Source organism: Myxine glutinosa, chromosome 1 (genome assembly GCF_964187855.1).
Source record: "Myxine glutinosa chromosome 1, kmMyxGlut1.1, whole genome shotgun sequence".
Lineage (NCBI taxonomy): Eukaryota > Metazoa > Chordata > Myxini > Myxiniformes > Myxinidae > Myxine > Myxine glutinosa.
The window spans coordinates 391,513,525-391,537,899 of NC_136261.1; the positions used below are offsets into that span (position 1 = coordinate 391,513,525).

Below are 24,375 nucleotides of genomic sequence, written 5' to 3' on the forward strand. Positions count from 1 at the left end.
TTTCATCATACACTTTTCATCATAAACTTTTCATCATACACTTTTCATCATACACTTTTCATCATACACTTTTCATCATACACTTTTCATCATTCACTTTTCATCATACACTTTTCATCATACACTTTTCATCATACACTTTTCATCATACACTTTTCATCATACACTTTTCATCATTCACTTTTCATCATACACTTTTCATCATACACTTTTCATCATACACTTTTCATCATACACTTTTCATCATACACTTTTCATCATACACTTTTCATCATACACTTTTCATCATACACTTTTCATCATTCACTTTTCATCATACACTTTTCATCATACACTTTTCATCATACACTTTTCATCACACACTTTTCATCATACACTTTTCATAATACACTTTTCATAATACACTTTTCATCATTCACTTTTCATCATAAACTTTTCATCACACACTTTTCATCATACACTTTTCATCATACACTTTCCATCATACACTTTTCATCACACACTTTTCATCATACACTTTTCATCATACACTTTCCATCATACACTTTTCATCACACACTTTTCATCATACACTTTTCATCATACACTTTTAATCATAAACTTTTCATCATACACTTTTCATCGTACACTTTCCATCATACACTTTTCATCACACACTTTTCATCATACACTTTTCATCATACACTTTTAATCATAAACTTTTCATCATACACTTTTCATCATACACTTTCCATCATACACTTTTCATCACACACTTTTCATCATACACTTTTCATCATACACTTTTAATCATAAACTTTTCATCATACACTTTCCATCATACACTTTTCATCACACACTTTTCATCATAAACTTTTCATCATACACTTTTCATCATACACTTTCCATCATACACTTTTCATCACACACTTTTCATCATACACTTTTCATCATACACTTTTAATCATAAACTTTTCATCGTACACTTTTCATCACACACTTTTCATCATACACTTTTCATAATACACTTTTCATAATACACTTTTCATCATTCACTTTTCATCATAAACTTTTCATCATTCACTTTTCATCACACACTTTTCATCATACACTTTTCATCATAAACTTTTCATCATACACTTTTCATCATACACTTTTCATCATACACTTTTCATCATACACTTTTCATCATTCACTTTTCATCATACACTTTTCATCATACACTTTTCATCATACACTTTTCATCATACACTTTTCATCATTCACTTTTCATCATACACTTTTCATCATACACTTTTCATCATACACTTTTCATCATACACTTTTCATCATACACTTTTCATCATACACTTTTCATCATACACTTTTCATCATACACTTTTCATCATTCACTTTTCATCATACACTTTTCATCATACACTTTTCATCATACACTTTTCATCATACACTTTTCATCACACACTTTCCATCACACACTTTCCATCATACACTTTTCATCATACACTTTTCATCACACACTTTTCATCATACACTTTTCATCATACACTTTTCATCATTCACTTTTCATCATACACTTTTCATCATAAACTTTTCATCATACACTTTCCATCATACACTTTTCATCATACACTTTTCATCATACACTTTCCATCATACACTTTTCATCATGCACTTTTCATCATAAACTTTTCATCATACACTTTTCATCATACACTTTTCATCATACACTTTCCATCATACACTTTTCATCATTCACTTTTCATCACACACTTTTCATCATACACTTTTCATCATAAACTTTTCATCGTACACTTTCCATCATACACTTTTCATCATACACTTTTCATCATACACTTTCCATCATACACTCTTCATCATACACTTTTCATCATAAACTTTTCATCATACACTTTTCATCATACACTTTCCATCATACACTTTCCATCATACACTTTTCATCATACACTTTTCATCACACACTCTTCATCATACACTTTTCATCATAAACTTTTCATCATACACTTTTCATCATACACTTTCCATCATACACTTTCCATCATACACTTTTCATCATACACTTTTCATCACACACTCTTCATCATACACTTTTCATCATACACTTTTCATCACACACTTTTCATCACATACTCTTCATCATACACTTTTCATCATACACTTTTCATCATACACTTTTCATCATACACTTTTCATCATACACTTTTCATCATAAACTTTTCATCATACACTTTTCATCATACACTTTCCATCATACACTTTTCATCATTCACTTTTCATCATACACTTTTCATCATACACTTTTCATCATACACTTTTCATCATACACTTTTCATCATTCACTTTTCATCATACACTTTTCATCATACACTTTTCATCATACACTTTTCATCATACACTTTTCATCATACACTTTCCATCATACACTTTTCATCATTCACTTTTCATCATACACTTTTCATCATACACTTTTCATCATACGCTTTTCATCGTACACTTTTCATCATAAACTTTTCATCATACACTTTTCATCATACACATTTCATCATACACTTTTCATCATAAACTTTTCATCATACACTTTTCATCATACACATTTCATCATACACTTTTCATCATACACTTTTCATCATACACTTTTTATCATACACTTTTCATCATACACTTTTCATCATAAACTTTTCATCATACACTTTTTATCACACACTTTTCATCATAAGCTTTTCATCGTACGCTTTTCATGGTACACTTTTCATCATAAACTTTTCATCATACACTTTTCATCATACACTTTTCATCATACACTTTTCATCATACACTTTTCATCATACACTTTTCATCATACACTTTTCATCATACACTTTTCATCATACACTTTTCATCATACACTTTTCATCATACACTTTTCATCATACACTTTTCATCATACACTTTTCATCATAAACTTTTCATCATACACTTTCCATCATACACTTTTCATCATACACTTTTCATCATAAACTTTTCATCATACACTTTTCATCATACACTTTTCATCATACACTTTTCATCATACACTTTTCATCATACACTTTTCATCATACACTTTTTATCATACACTTTTTATCATACACTTTTCATCATACACTTTTCATCATAAACTTTTCATCATACACTTTTCATCATACACTTTTCATCATACACTTTTCATCATACGCTTTTCATCATACACTTTTCATCGTACACTTTTCATCATAAACTTTTCATCATACACTTTTCATCATACACTTTTCATCATACACTTTTCATCATACACTTTTCATCATACACTTTTCATCATACACTTTTCATCATACACTTTTCATCATACACTTTTCATCACACACTTTTCATCACACACTTTTCATCATACACTTTTCATCATACACTTTTCATCATACACTTTTCATCATACACTTTTCATCACACACTTTTCATCATACACTTTTCATAATACACTTTTCATAATACACTTTTCATCATTCACTTTTCATCATAAACTTTTCATCATTCACTTTTCATCACACACTTTTCATCATACACTTTTCATCATACACTTTCCATCATACACTTTTCATCACACACTTTTCATCATACACTTTTCATCATACACTTTTCATCATACACTTTCCATCATTCACTTTTCATCACACACTTTTCATCATACACTTTTCATCATACACTTTTAATCATAAACTTTTCATCATACACTTTTCATTGTACACTTTCCATCATACACTTTTCATCACACACTTTTCATCATACACTTTTAATCATAAACTTTTCATCATACACTTTTCATCGTACACTTTCCATCACACACTTTTCATCACACACTTTTCATCATACACTTTTCATCATACACTTTTCATCATACACTTTCCATCATACACTTTTCATCACACACTTTTCATCATACACTTTTCATCATACACTTTTAATCATAAACTTTTCATCATACACTTTCCATCATACACTTTTCATCACACACTTTTCATCATAAACTTTTCATCATACACTTTTCATCATACTACACTTTCCATCATACACTTTTCATCACACACTTTTCATCATACACTTTTCATCATACACTTTTAATCATAAACTTTTCATCGTACACTTTTCATCACACACTTTTCATCATACACTTTTCATAATACACTTTTCATAATACACTTTTCATCATTCACTTTTCATCATAAACTTTTCATCATTCACTTTTCATCACACACTTTTCATCATACACTTTTCATCATAAACTTTTCATCATACACTTTTCATCATACACTTTTCATCATACACTTTTCATCATACACTTTTCATCATTCACTTTTCATCATACACTTTTCATCATACACTTTTCATCATACACTTTTCATCATTCACTTTTCATCATACACTTTTCATCATACACTTTTCATCATACACTTTTCATCATACACTTTTCATCATACACTTTTCATCATACACTTTTCATCATACACTTTTCATCATACACTTTTCATCATTCACTTTTCATCATACACTTTTCATCATACACTTTTCATCATACACTTTTCATCATACACTTTTCATCATACACTTTCCATCATACACTTTCCATCATACACTTTTCATCATACACTTTTCATCACACACTTTTCATCATACACTTTTCATCATACACTTTTCATCATACACTTTTCATCATACACTTTTCATCATACACTTTTCATCATAAACTTTTCATCATACACTTTCCATCATACACTTTTCATCATACACTTTTCATCATACACTTTCCATCATACACTTTTCATCATGCACTTTTCATCATAAACTTTTCATCATACACTTTCCATCATACACTTTTCATCATTCACTTTTCATCACACACTTTTCATCATACACTTTTCATCATAAACTTTTCATCGTACACTTTTCATCGTACACTTTCCATCATACACTTTTCATCACACACTCTTCATCATACACTTTTCATCATAAACTTTTCATCATACACTTTTCATCATACACTTTCCATCATACACTTTTCATCACACACTCTTCATCATACACTTTTCATCATAAACTTTTCATCATACACTTTTCATCATACACTTTTCATCATACACTTTTCATCATACACTTTCCATCATACACTTTCCATCATACACTTTTCATCATACACTTTTCATCACACACTCTTCATCATACACTTTTCATCATACACTTTTCATCATACACTTTTCATCACATACTCTTCATCATACACTTTTCATCATACACTTTTCATCATACACTTTTCATCATACACTTTTCATCATACACTTTTCATCATACACTTTTCATCATAAACTTTTCATCATACACTTTCCATCATACACTTTCCATCATACACTTTTCATCATTCACTTTTCATCATACACTTTTCATCATACACTTTTCATCATACACTTTTCATCATACACTTTTCATCATTCACTTTTCATCATACACTTTTCATCATACACTTTTCATCATACACTTTTCATCATACACTTTTCATCATACACTTTTCATCATACACTTTTCATCATACACTTTCCATCATACACTTTTCATCATACACTTTTGATCACACACTTTTCATCATACACTTTTCATCATACACTTTTCATCATACACTTTTCATCATACACTTTTCATCATAAACTTTTCATCATACACTTTTCATCATACACTTTCCATCATACACTTTTCATCATTCACTTTTCATCACACACTTTTCATCATACACTTTTCATCATAAACTTTTCATCGTACACTTTCCATCATACACTTTTCATCATACACTTTTCATCATACACTTTCCATCATACACTCTTCATCATACACTTTTCATCATAAACTTTTCATCATACACTTTTCATCATACACTTTCCATCATACACTTTCCATCATACACTTTTCATCATACACTTTTCATCACACACTCTTCATCATACACTTTTCATCATAAACTTTTCATCATACACTTTTCATCATACACTTTCCATCATACACTTTCCATCATACACTTTTCATCATACACTTTTCATCACACACTCTTCATCATACACTTTTCATCATACACTTTTCATCACACACTTTTCATCACATACTCTTCATCATACACTTTTCATCATACACTTTTCATCATACACTTTTCATCATACACTTTTCATCATACACTTTTCATCATAAACTTTTCATCATACACTTTTCATCATACACTTTCCATCATACACTTTTCATCATTCACTTTTCATCATACACTTTTCATCATACACTTTTCATCATACACTTTTCATCATACACTTTTCATCATTCACTTTTCATCATACACTTTTCATCATACACTTTTCATCATACACTTTTCATCATACACTTTTCATCATACACTTTCCATCATACACTTTTCATCATTCACTTTTCATCATACACTTTTCATCATACACTTTTCATCATACGCTTTTCATCGTACACTTTTCATCATAAACTTTTCATCATACACTTTTCATCATACACATTTCATCATACACTTTTCATCATAAACTTTTCATCATACACTTTTCATCATACACATTTCATCATACACTTTTCATCATACACTTTTCATCATACACTTTTTATCATACACTTTTCATCATACACTTTTCATCATAAACTTTTCATCATACACTTTTTATCACACACTTTTCATCATAAGCTTTTCATCGTACGCTTTTCATGGTACACTTTTCATCATAAACTTTTCATCATACACTTTTCATCATACACTTTTCATCATACACTTTTCATCATACACTTTCCATCATACACTTTTCATCATTCACTTTTCATCACACACTTTTCATCATACACTTTTCATCATAAACTTTTCATCGTACACTTTCCATCATACACTTTTCATCATACACTTTTCATCATACACTTTCCATCATACACTCTTCATCATACACTTTTCATCATAAACTTTTCATCATACACTTTTCATCATACACTTTCCATCATACACTTTCCATCATACACTTTTCATCATACACTTTTCATCACACACTCTTCATCATACACTTTTCATCATAAACTTTTCATCATACACTTTTCATCATACACTTTCCATCATACACTTTCCATCATACACTTTTCATCATACACTTTTCATCACACACTCTTCATCACACACTTTTCATCATACACTTTTCATCACACACTTTTCATCACATACTCTTCATCATACACTTTTCATCATACACTTTTCATCATACACTTTTCATCATACACTTTTCATCATACACTTTTCATCATAAACTTTTCATCATACACTTTTCATCATACACTTTCCATCATACACTTTCCATCATACACTTTTCATCATTCACTTTTCATCATACACTTTTCATCATACACTTTTCATCATACACTTTTCATCATACACTTTTCATCATTCAGTTTTCATCATACACTTTTCATCATACACTTTTCATCATACACTTTTCATCATACACTTTCCATCATACACTTTTCATCATTCACTTTTCATCATACACTTTTCATCATACACTTTTCATCATACGCTTTTCATCGTACACTTTTCATCATAAACTTTTCATCATACACTTTTCATCATACACATTTCATCATACACTTTTCATCATAAACTTTTCATCATACACTTTTCATCATACACATTTCATCATACACTTTTCATCATACACTTTTCATCATACACTTTTTATCATACACTTTTCATCATACACTTTTCATCATAAACTTTTCATCATACACTTTTTATCACACACTTTTCATCATAAGCTTTTCATCGTACGCTTTTCATGGTACACTTTTCATCATAAACTTTTCATCATACACTTTTCATCATACACTTTTCATCATACACTTTTCATCATACACTTTTCATCATACACTTTTCATCATACACTTTTCATCATACACTTTTCATCATACACTTTTCATCATACACTTTTCATCATACACTTTTCATCATACACTTTTCATCATACACTTTTCATCATAAACTTTTCATCATACACTTTCCATCATACACTTTTCATCATACACTTTTCATCATAAACTTTTCATCATACACTTTTCATCATACACTTTTCATCATACACTTTTCATCATACACTTTTCATCATACACTTTTCATCATACACTTTTTATCATACACTTTTTATCATACACTTTTCATCATACACTTTTCATCATAAACTTTTCATCATACACTTTTCATCATACACTTTTCATCATACACTTTTCATCATACGCTTTTCATCATACACTTTTCGTCGTACACTTTTCATCATAAACTTTTCATCATACACTTTTCATCATACACTTTTCATCATACACTTTTCATCATACACTTTTCATCATACACTTTTCATCATACACTTTTCATCATACACTTTTCATCATACACTTTTCATCATACACTTTTCATCACACACTTTTCATCACACACTTTTCATCATACACTTTTCATCATACACTTTTCATCATACACTTTTCATCATACACTTTTCATCACACACTTTTCATCATACACTTTTCATAATACACTTTTCATAATACACTTTTCATCATTCACTTTTCATCATAAACTTTTCATCATTCACTTTTCATCACACACTTTTCATCATACACTTTTCATCATACACTTTCCATCATACACTTTTCATCACACACTTTTCATCATACACTTTTCATCATACACTTTTCATCATACACTTTCCATCATACACTTTTCATCACACACTTTTCATCATACACTTTTCATCATACACTTTTAATCATAAACTTTTCATCATACACTTTTCATTGTACACTTTCCATCATACACTTTTCATCACACACTTTTCATCATACACTTTTAATCATAAACTTTTCATCATACACTTTTCATCGTACACTTTCCATCACACACTTTTCATCACACACTTTTCATCATACACTTTTCATCATACACTTTTCATCATACACTTTCCATCATACACTTTTCATCACACACTTTTCATCATACACTTTTCATCATACACTTTTAATCATAAACTTTTCATCATACACTTTCCATCATACACTTTTCATCACACACTTTTCATCATAAACTTTTCATCATACACTTTTCATCATACACTTTCCATCATACACTTTTCATCACACACTTTTCATCATACACTTTTCATAATACACTTTTCATAATACACTTTTCATCATTCACTTTTCATCATAAACTTTTCATCATTCACTTTTCATCACACACTTTTCATCATACACTTTTCATCATACACTTTCCATCATACACTTTTCATCACACACTTTTCATCATACACTTTTCATCATACACTTTTCATCATACACTTTCCATCATACACTTTTCATCACACACTTTTCATCATACACTTTTCATCATACACTTTTAATCATAAACTTTTCATCATACACTTTTCATTGTACACTTTCCATCATACACTTTTCATCACACACTTTTCATCATACACTTTTAATCATAAACTTTTCATCATACACTTTTCATCATACACTTTCCATCACACACTTTTCATCACACACTTTTCATCATACACTTTTCATCATACACTTTTCATCATACACTTTCCATCATACACTTTTCATCACACACTTTTCATCATACACTTTTCATCATACACTTTTAATCATAAACTTTTCATCATACACTTTCCATCATACACTTTTCATCACACACTTTTCATCATAAACTTTTCATCATACACTTTTCATCATACACTTTCCATCATACACTTTTCATCACACACTTTTCATCATACACTTTTCATCATACACTTTTAATCATAAACTTTTCATCGTACACTTTTCATCACACACTTTTCATCATACACTTTTCATAATACACTTTTCATAATACACTTTTCATCATTCACTTTTCATCATAAACTTTTCATCATTCACTTTTCATCACACACTTTTCATCATACACTTTTCATCATAAACTTTTCATCATACACTTTTCATCATACACTTTTCATCATACACTTTTCATCATACACTTTTCATCATTCACTTTTCATCATACACTTTTCATCATACACTTTTCATCATACACTTTTCATCATTCACTTTTCATCATACACTTTTCATCATACACTTTTCATCATACACTTTTCATCATACACTTTTCATCATACACTTTTCATCATACACTTTTCATCATACACTTTTCATCATACACTTTTCATCATTCACTTTTCATCATACACTTTTCATCATACACTTTTCATCATACACTTTTCATCATACACTTTTCATCATACACTTTCCATCATACACTTTCCATCATACACTTTTCATCATACACTTTTCATCACACACTTTTCATCATACACTTTTCATCATACACTTTTCATCATACACTTTTCATCATACACTTTTCATCATAAACTTTTCATCATACACTTTCCATCATACACTTTTCATCATACACTTTTCATCATACACTTTCCATCATACACTTTTCATCATGCACTTTTCATCATAAACTTTTCATCATACACTTTCCATCATACACTTTTCATCATTCACTTTTCATCACACACTTTTCATCATACACTTTTCATCATAAACTTTTCATCGTACACTTTTCATCGTACACTTTCCATCATACACTTTTCATCACACACTCTTCATCATACACTTTTCATCATAAACTTTTCATCATACACTTTTCATCATACACTTTCCATCATACACTTTTCATCACACACTCTTCATCATACACTTTTCATCATAAACTTTTCATCATACACTTTTCATCATACACTTTTCATCATACACTTTTCATCATACACTTTCCATCATACACTTTCCATCATACACTTTTCATCATACACTTTTCATCACACACTCTTCATCATACACTTTTCATCATACACTTTTCATCATACACTTTTCATCACATACTCTTCATCATACACTTTTCATCATACACTTTTCATCATACACTTTTCATCATACACTTTTCATCATACACTTTTCATCATACACTTTTCATCATAAACTTTTCATCATACACTTTCCATCATACACTTTCCATCATACACTTTTCATCATTCACTTTTCATCATACACTTTTCATCATACACTTTTCATCATACACTTTTCATCATACACTTTTCATCATTCACTTTTCATCATACACTTTTCATCATACACTTTTCATCATACACTTTTCATCATACACTTTTCATCATACACTTTTCATCATACACTTTTCATCATACACTTTTCATCATACACTTTCCATCATACACTTTTCATCATACACTTTTCATCACACACTTTTCATCATACACTTTTCATCATACACTTTTCATCATACACTTTTCATCATACACTTTTCATCATAAACTTTTCATCATACACTTTTCATCATACACTTTCCATCATACACTTTTCATCATTCACTTTTCATCATACACTTTTCATCATACACTTTTCATCATACACTTTTCATCATACACTTTTCATCATTCACTTTTCATCATACACTTTTCATCATACACTTTTCATCATACACTTTTCATCATACACTTTTCATCATACACATTTCATCATACACTTTTCATCATACACTTTTCATCATACACTTTTTATCATACACTTTTCATCATACACTTTTCATCATAAACTTTTCATCATACACTTTTTATCACACACTTTTCATCATAAGCTTTTCATCGTACGCTTTTCATGGTACACTTTTCATCATAAACTTTTCATCATACACTTTTCATCATACACTTTTCATCATACACTTTTCATCATACACTTTTCATCATACACTTTTCATCATACACTTTTCATCATACACTTTTCATCATACACTTTTCATCATACACTTTTCATCATACACTTTTCATCATACACTTTTCATCATACACTTTTCATCATAAACTTTTCATCATACACTTTCCATCATACACTTTTCATCATACACTTTTCATCATAAACTTTTCATCATACACTTTTCATCATACACTTTTCATCATACACTTTTCATCATACACTTTTCATCATACACTTTTCATCATACACTTTTTATCATACACTTTTTATCATACACTTTTCATCATACACTTTTCATCATAAACTTTTCATCATACACTTTTCATCATACACTTTTCATCATACACTTTTCATCATACGCTTTTCATCATACACTTTTCATCGTACACTTTTCATCATAAACTTTTCATCATACACTTTTCATCATACACTTTTCATCATACACTTTTCATCATACACTTTTCATCATACACTTTTCATCATACACTTTTCATCATACACTTTTCATCATACACTTTTCATCATACACTTTTCATCACACACTTTTCATCACACACTTTTCATCATACACTTTTCATCATACACTTTTCATCATACACTTTTCATCATACACTTTTCATCACACACTTTTCATCATACACTTTTCATAATACACTTTTCATAATACACTTTTCATCATTCACTTTTCATCATAAACTTTTCATCATTCACTTTTCATCACACACTTTTCATCATACACTTTTCATCATACACTTTCCATCATACACTTTTCATCACACACTTTTCATCATACACTTTTCATCATACACTTTTCATCATACACTTTCCATCATACACTTTTCATCACACACTTTTCATCATACACTTTTCATCATACACTTTTAATCATAAACTTTTCATCATACACTTTTCATTGTACACTTTCCATCATACACTTTTCATCACACACTTTTCATCATACACTTTTAATCATAAACTTTTCATCATACACTTTTCATCGTACACTTTCCATCACACACTTTTCATCACACACTTTTCATCATACACTTTTCATCATTCACTTTTCATCATACACTTTCCATCATACACTTTTCATCACACACTTTTCATCATACACTTTTCATCATACACTTTTAATCATAAACTTTTCATCATACACTTTCCATCATACACTTTTCATCACACACTTTTCATCATAAACTTTTCATCATACACTTTTCATCATACACTTTCCATCATACACTTTTCATCACACACTTTTCATCATACACTTTTCATCATACACTTTTAATCATAAACTTTTCATCGTACACTTTTCATCACACACTTTTCATCATACACTTTTCATAATACACTTTTCATAATACACTTTTCATCATTCACTTTTCATCATAAACTTTTCATCATTCACTTTTCATCACACACTTTTCATCATACACTTTTCATCATAAACTTTTCATCATACACTTTTCATCATACACTTTTCATCATACACTTTTCATCATACACTTTTCATCATTCACTTTTCATCATACACTTTTCATCATACACTTTTCATCATACACTTTTCATCATTCACTTTTCATCATACACTTTTCATCATACACTTTTCATCATACACTTTTCATCATACACTTTTCATCATACACTTTTCATCATACACTTTTCATCATACACTTTTCATCATACACTTTTCATCATTCACTTTTCATCATACACTTTTCATCATACACTTTTCATCATACACTTTTCATCATACACTTTTCATCATACACTTTCCATCATACACTTTCCATCATACACTTTTCATCATACACTTTTCATCACACACTTTTCATCATACACTTTTCATCATACACTTTTCATCATACACTTTTCATCATACACTTTTCATCATACACTTTTCATCATAAACTTTTCATCATACACTTTCCATCATACACTTTTCATCATACACTTTTCATCATACACTTTCCATCATACACTTTTCATCATGCACTTTTCATCATAAACTTTTCATCATACACTTTCCATCATACACTTTTCATCATTCACTTTTCATCACACACTTTTCATCATACACTTTTCATCATAAACTTTTCATCGTACACTTTTCATCGTACACTTTCCATCATACACTTTTCATCACACACTCTTCATCATACACTTTTCATCATAAACTTTTCATCATACACTTTTCATCATACACTTTCCATCATACACTTTTCATCACACACTCTTCATCATACACTTTTCATCATAAACTTTTCATCATACACTTTTCATCATACACTTTTCATCATACACTTTTCATCATACACTTTCCATCATACACTTTCCATCATACACTTTTCATCATACACTTTTCATCACACACTCTTCATCATACACTTTTCATCATACACTTTTCATCATACACTTTTCATCACATACTCTTCATCATACACTTTTCATCATACACTTTTCATCATACACTTTTCATCATACACTTTTCATCATACACTTTTCATCATACACTTTTCATCATAAACTTTTCATCATACACTTTCCATCATACACTTTCCATCATACACTTTTCATCATTCACTTTTCATCATACACTTTTCATCATACACTTTTCATCATACACTTTTCATCATACACTTTTCATCATTCACTTTTCATCATACACTTTTCATCATACACTTTTCATCATACACTTTTCATCATACACTTTTCATCATACACTTTTCATCATACACTTTTCATCATACACTTTTCATCATACACTTTCCATCATACACTTTTCATCATACACTTTTCATCACACACTTTTCATCATACACTTTTCATCATACACTTTTCATCATACACTTTTCATCATACACTTTTCATCATAAACTTTTCATCATACACTTTTCATCATACACTTTCCATCATACACTTTTCATCATTCACTTTTCATCATACACTTTTCATCATACACTTTTCATCATAAACTTTTCATCATACACTTTTCATCATACACATTCCATCATACACTTTTCATCATACACTTTTCATCATACACTTTTCATCATACACTTTCCATCATACACTTTTCATCATTCACTTTTCATCATACACTTTTCATCATACACTTTTCATCATACACTTTTCATCATACACTTTTCATCATACACTTTTCATCATACACTTTCCATCATACACTTTTCATCATACACTTTCCATCATACACTTTTCATCATAAACTTTCCATCATACACTTTTCATCATACACTTTTCATCATACACTTTTCATCATACACTTTTCATCATAAACTTTTCATCATACACTTTTCATCATACACTTTCCATCATACACTTTTCATCATTCACTTTTCATCATACACTTTTCATCATGCACTTTTCATCATACACTTTTCATCATACACCTTTATTCTCTTTTATTTCAATAAATACCAAATATCTTCACCATTCCAAAAAAAAAAAAAATCAGTTCTGTCCGTCCGTCCGTCTGTCACACTATCTCCACCTAAATCGTTGTGCAGAAATTCGTCACACTTGGTAGTTATGATCACAATATGGCAAGAAGGTGCGAGAGCAGTACCATTATTGGGTCGTAATAGGTGTTATACTTTTATACAGTATCATGGTTATAGTTATAATCATTTGAAATGCGTTTTTTTCTTTTAATCACAGGGTTGTGCATATACAATTCGATTAGAATGTTTGAAGAACAAAGGAGAGAACACCACCTCCAAGTCCTCATTGACGACGCTGTGGCTGAGGTCATTTTGCGGGTGCACCCAGTTTGTCCTGACCTGTACAAACGTTATCCGAAAGTCAATGGCAAGTCAACACTCATTTGCTTTTGCATTTGTACGATACATACTTATTATTTGAAAATCGAAGATATTTCAAGTATATTGGTCGGTTGTGTTTGTTACTTGGGAAAATTCAAAAATATTCCAAGAGTGTTGATCACTCCGGTTTGTTTGCTTGTGTGTTTGTCTGTCCACTCACTTATATTTGCCTACAGGTCACAATTCTAAACTGATCTTCACGAAACTTCACCAAATGCTAGAGTTCGTGGTCCGACAAAATCCTATGTATTTTTGAGGTCAAAAGTCAAACATAGGCCAAAGGTCAACCACTTTTTTCAAATTTTTAGAATTCTCAATTTTAATCCGATTGACTTGAAATTTGAATGGCATTTACATATTGGCTAACTGAATTAAACCAACTACCCTTTTTGAGATCAGCTTAGGCCAAAAGGTCAACATAGGCCAAAGGTCAATCACTTTTTGTAAATTTCTAAAATCCTCAATTTTCATCCGATTAACTTGAAATGTGAATAGTATTTACATATAGGCGAACTGAATTCAACCACCAACTATTTTTGAGGTCAACATAGGCGAAGGGGTCAACATAGGCCAAAGGTCAACCAGTTTTTCGAATTTCTAAAATCCTCAATTTTCATCCGATTGACTTGAAATCTGAATAGGATTTTCATATCAGCTTACTGAAACCAACCACCAACTATTTTTGAGGTCAACATAAGGTCAACATAGGCCAAATTTCTAAAATTGTCAATTTTCATCCGGTTAACTTAAACTTTGAAGACGATTTGCATATCAGGTCACGGAATTCAACCACCAACTATTTTTGAGGTCAAAAGAATGCTCTACTGAGTGCCATTCTACTTTGTTCTGTTTTGCCAAGTGTCGCTCTATGAGTGATTTTTCATTATTCTGTCTGTCTGTCTGTTTGTTTGTTTGTCACCGGCCAACAGGTCACAATTCTAAACCGATCGTCACCAAGTTGTAGAGGTCGTCACAATTGAGAAGCCTATTAATGTTGAGGTCACAGGTCATCTGTAGGTCGAATTTCAAAAATTGCCATTTTTCATCCGATTGACTTCAAAATTGAACAGTGTTTGTATATTGACTCACTAAATTGGGAAACCAAGTATTTTTAGGTCAAAAAGTCAAGTCAAGGTCAAACTTCCAAATCATTATTTTTCATCTGAAAAACCGTCTCTTTTCATCCGATTGACTTGTAAAAATTGAACTGTGTTTGTATATCGAGTCACTAAATTGGGAAACCAACTATTTTTGATGTCAAAACATAAAAGGTCAACTCAAGGTCAATCTTCTAAAATCATCAATTTCCATCTGAAAAATCATCACTTTCCATCCTGTTAACCTGAGCCGTGATCATAATCGTCAAATTTAATCTTGATGAAAAGGACATTTTGATGGATAAATGGCAACCTTTGGGGCCCCTGGTTTTGGGGGGGGGGGGGGGGAGGGGGAGGTGGATGTTGCAAGTATTGTGCTCTGCATGACGTCTTCTTATTTTTTGGTTTACACATCCTTCATCTGAAACCCTTTCATTGTTGAATGGAATTCTATTTTATTTATGAGTTATGCAGGAACGAGAGAAGGAGTCCGACCAGCTTCATCCCCAAGCATGACCACAAGAGAAGGCATTCCGAATGAAGATGTCGCTCCAGAGGACGATGTCAAAAAGAGTATGTATATATGGATGGCCACCAACTGATCTTCCTTTGCATGATCAAAAACGTGCAGGGTTCAAATGCTAAAAGTGCAATTGCAGGCACATTTATAAACGTTTTTTAATGAAACTTTATACTTTATACAAGTTTTTAATGAAACTTTGTACATGCAATCAACATTGAGGGACGCATGGAATATGTAACCATTTTTTGGATTTGACCATATGCCTGGTGTTGGATTAGCGGTTTGGGTGCTGGCTTGGGATCCTAGGATCCTGAGTTCGAATCCCGGTCGATCGTTGAATTAACACCAGGGGGCTTGACTCAGCCTGTCATCCTTCCGAGGTCGGCAAATCGAGTACCAGCTTTCTGGGATGAATGTGCCGGTGTGTGCCCCGGTTTAGAATAGGGACACCTATTCTGGTTTCAGACCAGGTCACTCGACTCTGGACATGCTGCTTCTGCTGTCTCAACAATGGATGGAGGTCCTCAATGCCAAACAGGAAATTAGAGCTGTCTCCCTCGATATATCCTAGGATCCTGGGTTCGAATCCCGGTCGATCGCTGAATTAATGCCAGGGGGGTTGACTCAGCCTGTCATCCTTCCGAGGTCGGCTAATTGAGTACCAGCTCACTGGTAAGTCCCTGTTTGTCGTAAAAGGCGACAAACAGGGTTGGCGGCAGGAAGGGCATCTGGCCGTAAAATATTGCTTCAAAAAGGGGACCAAAAAACAACAACAACCACGGTGCCCGAAAAAGGCCAACCCCCGCTTTGCGGGGAAAAATGGCCTCTAAAGGTTTTTTTGTTTTTTTTCCCCCTCGATATATCACGTGCCTTCGATACGGTCTGGCACCCCGCTCTGCTCACCAAACTCTCCTCCTTTGGTATCCATGGAAATCTCCACGCATGGCTGGCGGACGTCCTCTCTAGTCGTAGTCAACGTGTGGCCCTGAATGGGTTTCTCTCATCTCCTCTTCCTGTTCAGGCTGGAGTTCCCCAAGGCAGTGTTCTGGGCCCTGTGCTTTTTCTGGTCTTCATCAATGATCTCTCTGACTCTCTTGAAAATCCTCTCTATCTCTTTGCTGATGACTCCACTCTCTGCCGCTCCATTCCTCATCCCTCAGATCGGCAGTCTGCAGCCTCCTCACTCTCTGCAGACCTGGACAAAATCACTGACTGGGCAAACAAGTGGAACATGTCTTTCAATCCTGACAAATCTCACACTCTTACGATGTCTCTCCAAAAAGACCGACTGGACAACCCTCCCATCCACTTCCTGAATAATCCTCTCCAAGAAGTTCTGTCACTCAAGCTTTTGGGTCTCACTATCTGCCATGATCTTTCCTGGGAAAACCACATTTCAAATCTGGCCTCCAAAGCCAGTCGCCGACTGGGCATCCTCCGTCGTGCGAAGTCTTTCCTTGGCACACCTGAGCTCCTCACCACATACAAGGCTTACATCTGCAGCTCAATGGAATATTGCTCTCCCCTCTGGGCTGGTGCTCCTGCCTCACACCTAGCTCGTCTTCACGCTGTTGAAACCAAAGCGTTCAGAATCATTGGAATCTCCCGTGATGAAGCTACCTCCGAGGGCCTTTCACTCACTCACCGCAGACAGGTTGGTGGTCTTTCTGTCTTCTACCGACTCCTCTCCGGCCTTGCTGCTCCAGCTCTGTCTGGGCTCTGTCCCCCAAATATTCCTACAGGTCGCACAAGATCTGCCTGCAACCCTCTTATGGTTAAACTGCCAAAATCAAGACTCTCTGCTCACCTTCACTCTTCCATTCCTCTTTTCTCCCGCCTCTGGAACAAACTCCCCCACTCCCTTCAATCCCACTCCTCCCTCCAGGTCTTTAAAATAGCTGTTCACCACCATCTCCTATCTTCCCCCATCCAAAACCTTAATCTGTTCTACCCCCGCTAATTTCACCCCAAATCCTCTTTTTTGAAATACCAACTTCTTTCCTGGAAGTCCTTGGTGTCCTTGTGTTTATACGTCTCCGAACCCCTCCCCCCCCCCATTCCCGCGCCGCCTCCCCCCAAGCCCTCTCCCTCCCACACATTCCCGATGTCCCTCACAAATGTTGTGTTTATGTGCTTCCCCTTCTCTCCCCATCTTGTCTACCGCTCCCCATTTTATGCACTTTGTTTGTTTGTCTGTTTGATTTGTTTGTGTGATAAATGTTAGCTCTTTCACGAGCCTCGATTAATGTATACAAAAAAACAACAAAACCCCCCCCCCCAAAAAACCGTATTCCTGCATGTCATAAGAGGTGACTAAAAGGTTGGCATCAGGAAGGGCATCTGGCCATAAAACACTGCCTCAAAAAGGGAACCATAATGATCGTCATGGGGCCCGGCAAGGTTAACCCCCGCTCTAGCAGGGAAAATGGCCTTAGAAGGGGAATTTGGGGGGGGGGGGGGGGGGGGGGGAGGGATTTGACCCCTGGTTCAGGCCGCAGTTGGGCTTGGAGTTGCAAGGGTCAAACAGAAGCTTTTTTTAACTCAAATTTTTATATTGGATCATTCCTGGTGGAACCTTTGGCCATCTTTCAACTTTGCTCTCGATGGGAACCACTATAGATGGGATACAGATAACATTTTGTCCAATGTAGACTGTCCATCAGTGTTTCTGTCCGTCCATCACACTATCTCCTCCTTAACATTTGGTGCAGAAATTCACCAAACATAGGAGATATGATCACCATACGACAAGAAGGTTGAGAGAGCAGTATCATGTTGGCCCCGCCCCCTTGGATCATTGGTCGGGTCCAAATGTAAAATACCAAAAAATACAATTATGGGCACATTTTAATACTTTTTTAAATGAGGCTTTTTAAATGCAATCAACATTTGGGTACGTATGAAATATATAACGATTTTTTGGATTTGACAGGCTGTCAATTCCCTATGGGGGAGGGGGACTTCAGGTCACAGGGCTCAAAAGAAAATAATTTTTAACTCAATTTTTTGGGGGGGATATTGGGTCATTCCTGGTAGCAAACAGGCAACATTTTGCCATCTTTTATCTTTGCTATAAGTGGGAAACGTGGTGATTTGCAATGTCGCACCATCGACTTCGCTCGAGTTTTAATAATTTTGCGAAGCGAAAAGTGGGGTTAAGCATTTGGTCAGGTCTGTCCGTCCATCTGTCTTTTTTATGATCAACAGTTTATGATCAAGGAACAACTTATTTAATCAAATGTTACATTTTGAACATGAATCGGAACATGAATAGGAAGGCAAGTTTGCCGTTTTTCCGTACTTTGGCTTTGAATTGGCCCAATCACGCATGCGCAGAGAGGAGTGAGATAATACTTTTACTCTATCTACCTGGCAGTCAAATAAAATTGAAAATCATTCCAAACAGGGAACTTACTATTTTTAAAGACGTTATAAACGACAAAAACAACAGGCACGAAGGACTGATGTAACGTGTTAGAGCGGGTGATGTAATGGACACTCGGTAAAACTGGGAATTAATTTATTTGTATGCCTTTGAACCTCTTTAATGGATTAAATAGAGATTTTTGTCACTGATCTACATGTAATACCCAATAATGTCAAAGTGGAATTTTTTTTTTTTACAAATTAATAAAACTAGTGAGATACCCGTGCTACGCATGGGTGGGAGGCCAGAAGCAAACAGGCAATGCAGATATGGCGAATGCTAAAGCATGAAACCAATAAATTCCACATTCCTGTAGCATCTTCAGTCGCACATCAGACATGGACAGCAGGTTCGTGAAGGACTTCCATGAAAAACATACCCGTTTGCAAACAAACGGGTACGTTCACGTATAGAAACATTGATCGTGGGTCCATGGCGAATCTGCATTTGGCGATCCATGAAGTTCACGTTTAAAAGGTAGAAACCATCACGGCATGTCGTCATTTACTTGAACTCGATATCTCTTTTTTAATTCCAAACAACATATCTCCAATCACAAATTAATCACAAAATAAACTTTTAACAACATTGTTAATGTTTCCTTCATTGTAAAAACTACCAAGTCAACAGTTAAAAGGATTTTGAGCCAATAGGTGTTACTGCCTTGGCAAGATCGATGGAGACAGCGATCTGTTGGCTTATACACCGCCCAAATAGCGATGTGGAAATCTCTCATGTAGAGATTAAACTCACATCGTTTGAACTTTGGCCCGAGGTCATTATTTACTTTTAATGATGTTTATATACGAATCAAAAAGAAGATAATTGGTTTTGGGTCGTCCTTTCCGCATATCTCATGGGATTGTGAGTTGGAGAGATGGCTGTGATGGCGGGGAGGGGTTTGGCATTCTCTCAAGCAGGGATTCAATCCATGTCCTCATAAAAGGTCTTTGTCCGAGGTCACCGAGTCCGATCGATGCAGCTGTTTGTGCGGCACCTGGGAAAATAACGTTATGCGGGAGTCCAAATCTGAAAATGCTGGAGGCCAAAGCAGAAATTGGAAAAACAATATAGCCTATTTTACTCCAGGAGATCCCAGGATTACCCACCCAAAATATCGTTGCGATCGGTTCAGCCATTTTCGCGGTACCTTCGAACGGACGGACAGACAGACAGACAGACATTTGGTGAATTATAGTAAGATGTTAAAATCTGAAATGTCTTTGGCCAATAAGTATTCAGTCCCTTTGCTATGACACTCCAAATTGAGCTCAGGTGCATCCAATTTCCTTTGTTCACCCTTGAGATGTCCCTACAACTTCATTGGAGTTCCTCTGTGGTCAATCCAATTGATTGGACATGTTTTAGAAAGAAACACACCTTTCTATATAATGTCCCACAGTTGACAGTGCATGTCAGAGCAGAAACTCTACCATGAAGTCCAAGGAACTGCCCATAGAACTTCAAGATGTAATTGTGAGGATGCATAGAACTGGGGAAGGGTATAAAACAATTTCTAGAGTGTTGAAAGTTCCCAAGAGCACATTGAGCTCCATCATTAGGAAATGGAAAGAATATGGAACTTCCCAGACTCTTCCTAGAGCTGGCGGTCCAACAAAACTGAGCAACCAGACAAGAAGGACATTGGTCAGGAAGGTGACCAATAACCCAATGACAACTCTGACAGAACTAAAGAGTTCATTGGTTGAGTTGGGAGGACCTAACATCAGGACAACAGTTGCGGCAGCACTTCACAAATGTAGGCTTTATGGGAGAGTGTCCAGACGGAAGCCAATCCTGAGAAAAATGCACATGACAGCATGCTTGGAGTTTGTAAAAGGCACATTAAGGACTCGGAGCATGATGCAAAATATTCTGTGGTCTGATGAGATGAAAACTGAACTATTTGGTCTGAATGAAAAGCTCTATGTCTGGCAGAAACCGAGCACAGCTCATCACCCATCAAACACCATCCCTTCCATGATGCATGGTGATGGTAGCATCATGATATGGGGATGCTTTTCAGCAGCAGGGACTGGGAGACTTGTAAGGATAGAGGGATCAATGAATGCAGCCAAATACAGACAAATCCTTGAGTCAAACCTGCTTCAGAGTGCAAATGACCTAAGACTGCAGCGAAGATTTATGTTCCGACAGGACAATGACCCCAAGCACACAGCCAAAGCAACACTGGAATTGCTTCAGAACAAGAATGTGAAAGTCCTTGAGTGGCCAGCCAAATCCCAGACTTGAATCCCATTGAGAATCTGTGGAAAGACCTGAAGATTTCTGTTCACCGACGCTCCCCATCGAACTTGACAGAGCTTGAGCAAATCTGCAAGGAAGAATGGGAGAAACTCCCCAAATCCAGATGCACAAAGCTGATACAGATATACCCAAGAAGACTCGAAGCTGTAATCACTGCCAAAGGCACTTCTATGAAGTATTGACTAGGGGCTAAATACTTATGTAAATTAGATATTTCTGTATTTCATTTTCAATTAATTTACAAAAAATTCAAAAAACATGTTTTTACTTTGGCATTATGGGGTATTTTTGTGTAGATCAGTGACAAAAATCTCAATTTAACCCATTTTAAATTCAGACTGTAACAACAAAATGTAAAAAGGTCAAGGGGTGTGAATACTTTCTGAAAGGACTGTATATAGCACGAGAGGGCATGGCATATGAATGGGTACAGAATTGGGGTAAACAAGAGGCCGCCTATATGGCTATGTATGATGCTGATTGACGCTGCATTCCAAGACGCTCAATAAAGCTTCCATCTCCTAAACTGTGACTTAACTTTGTCTTATTACAGTGTATAACGGTGGTGTATAAGACAGCTTTAGTACCATTATTTACTTTCGGATTTTTAAACGATCTTTAAAATCATTGTTTTATTACAATTGACGTATATATACTACTTAAACCCTGCACAGGGTATCGTGATCTATGAACTCTCGAGTTGTAATTTGTATCTTTTCTTGTTTCGTTGCTCAGATTGGAGTCGCACGAAGGTGAACGCCCTCATTCATCTGTACGAAGAGAATAAGGCCTCCTTTGAAAACAACCGAATTAGGAGGAAGGATGTATGGCAGAAAATCGCCAAGAAGCTCAACAAGGAGGGTGGCACTGTCTTCAGTCTTCAGGAGGTGGACAAGAAATGGAGAAATTTAAAGGATCGGTAATTTTTCTGGAATTTTCTAACTTTGGGATGACACTGCAAGGGAGCTACTACTACTACTAATCTGCATACCCAGCTAAGGGGAATAGCGACCCCCTTGAGGGCTGACGCTTTTGCATTTTGTTTCTTTGGGACATGGTATACGTGAGCTTAGGGCAGGAATTGTGGGGGAAAAAGTGTGTGTGTGTGTGTGTGTGTGTGTGTGTGTGTGTGTGTGTGTGTGTGTGTGTGTGTGTGTGTGTGTGTGCACACGCGCGCGCACAATATACATGTATATATATGAAAATGGTACCTCCTGGCTGTGATGGTGAGTATCAGCAAAAGACTATGTCTCACAGTAACACTGCATATCCAGCAAAGAATCGAAAATCCTGTCTGCCACCCAGACCATTGTACCTGCTAATACAAACCCAACCAGA

General features: G+C 34.3%; 1 protein-coding gene and 1 long non-coding RNA gene across 4 annotated transcripts in view; one reads left to right on the forward strand and one right to left on the reverse strand.

The window, feature by feature from the left end:
• Window positions 1–24,375, reverse strand: part of LOC137416573 (uncharacterized) — a 471,916-nt gene that overhangs the window by 102,958 nt on the left and 344,583 nt on the right. The gene's annotated exons all lie outside the window — the stretch shown is intronic.
• Window positions 1–24,375, forward strand: part of LOC137416494 (uncharacterized) — a 78,942-nt gene that overhangs the window by 52,398 nt on the left and 2,169 nt on the right. For all 3 annotated transcript variants that reach the window (XM_068102105.2, XM_068102113.2, XM_078770288.1), the window contains 3 exons: window positions 15,559–15,708; window positions 17,294–17,392; window positions 23,773–23,956. In XM_068102105.2, coding sequence (XP_067958206.2) covers window positions 15,559–15,708; window positions 17,294–17,392; window positions 23,773–23,956 — 433 coding nt within the window. The remainder of the gene's footprint in view (window positions 1–15,558; window positions 15,709–17,293; window positions 17,393–23,772; window positions 23,957–24,375) is intronic.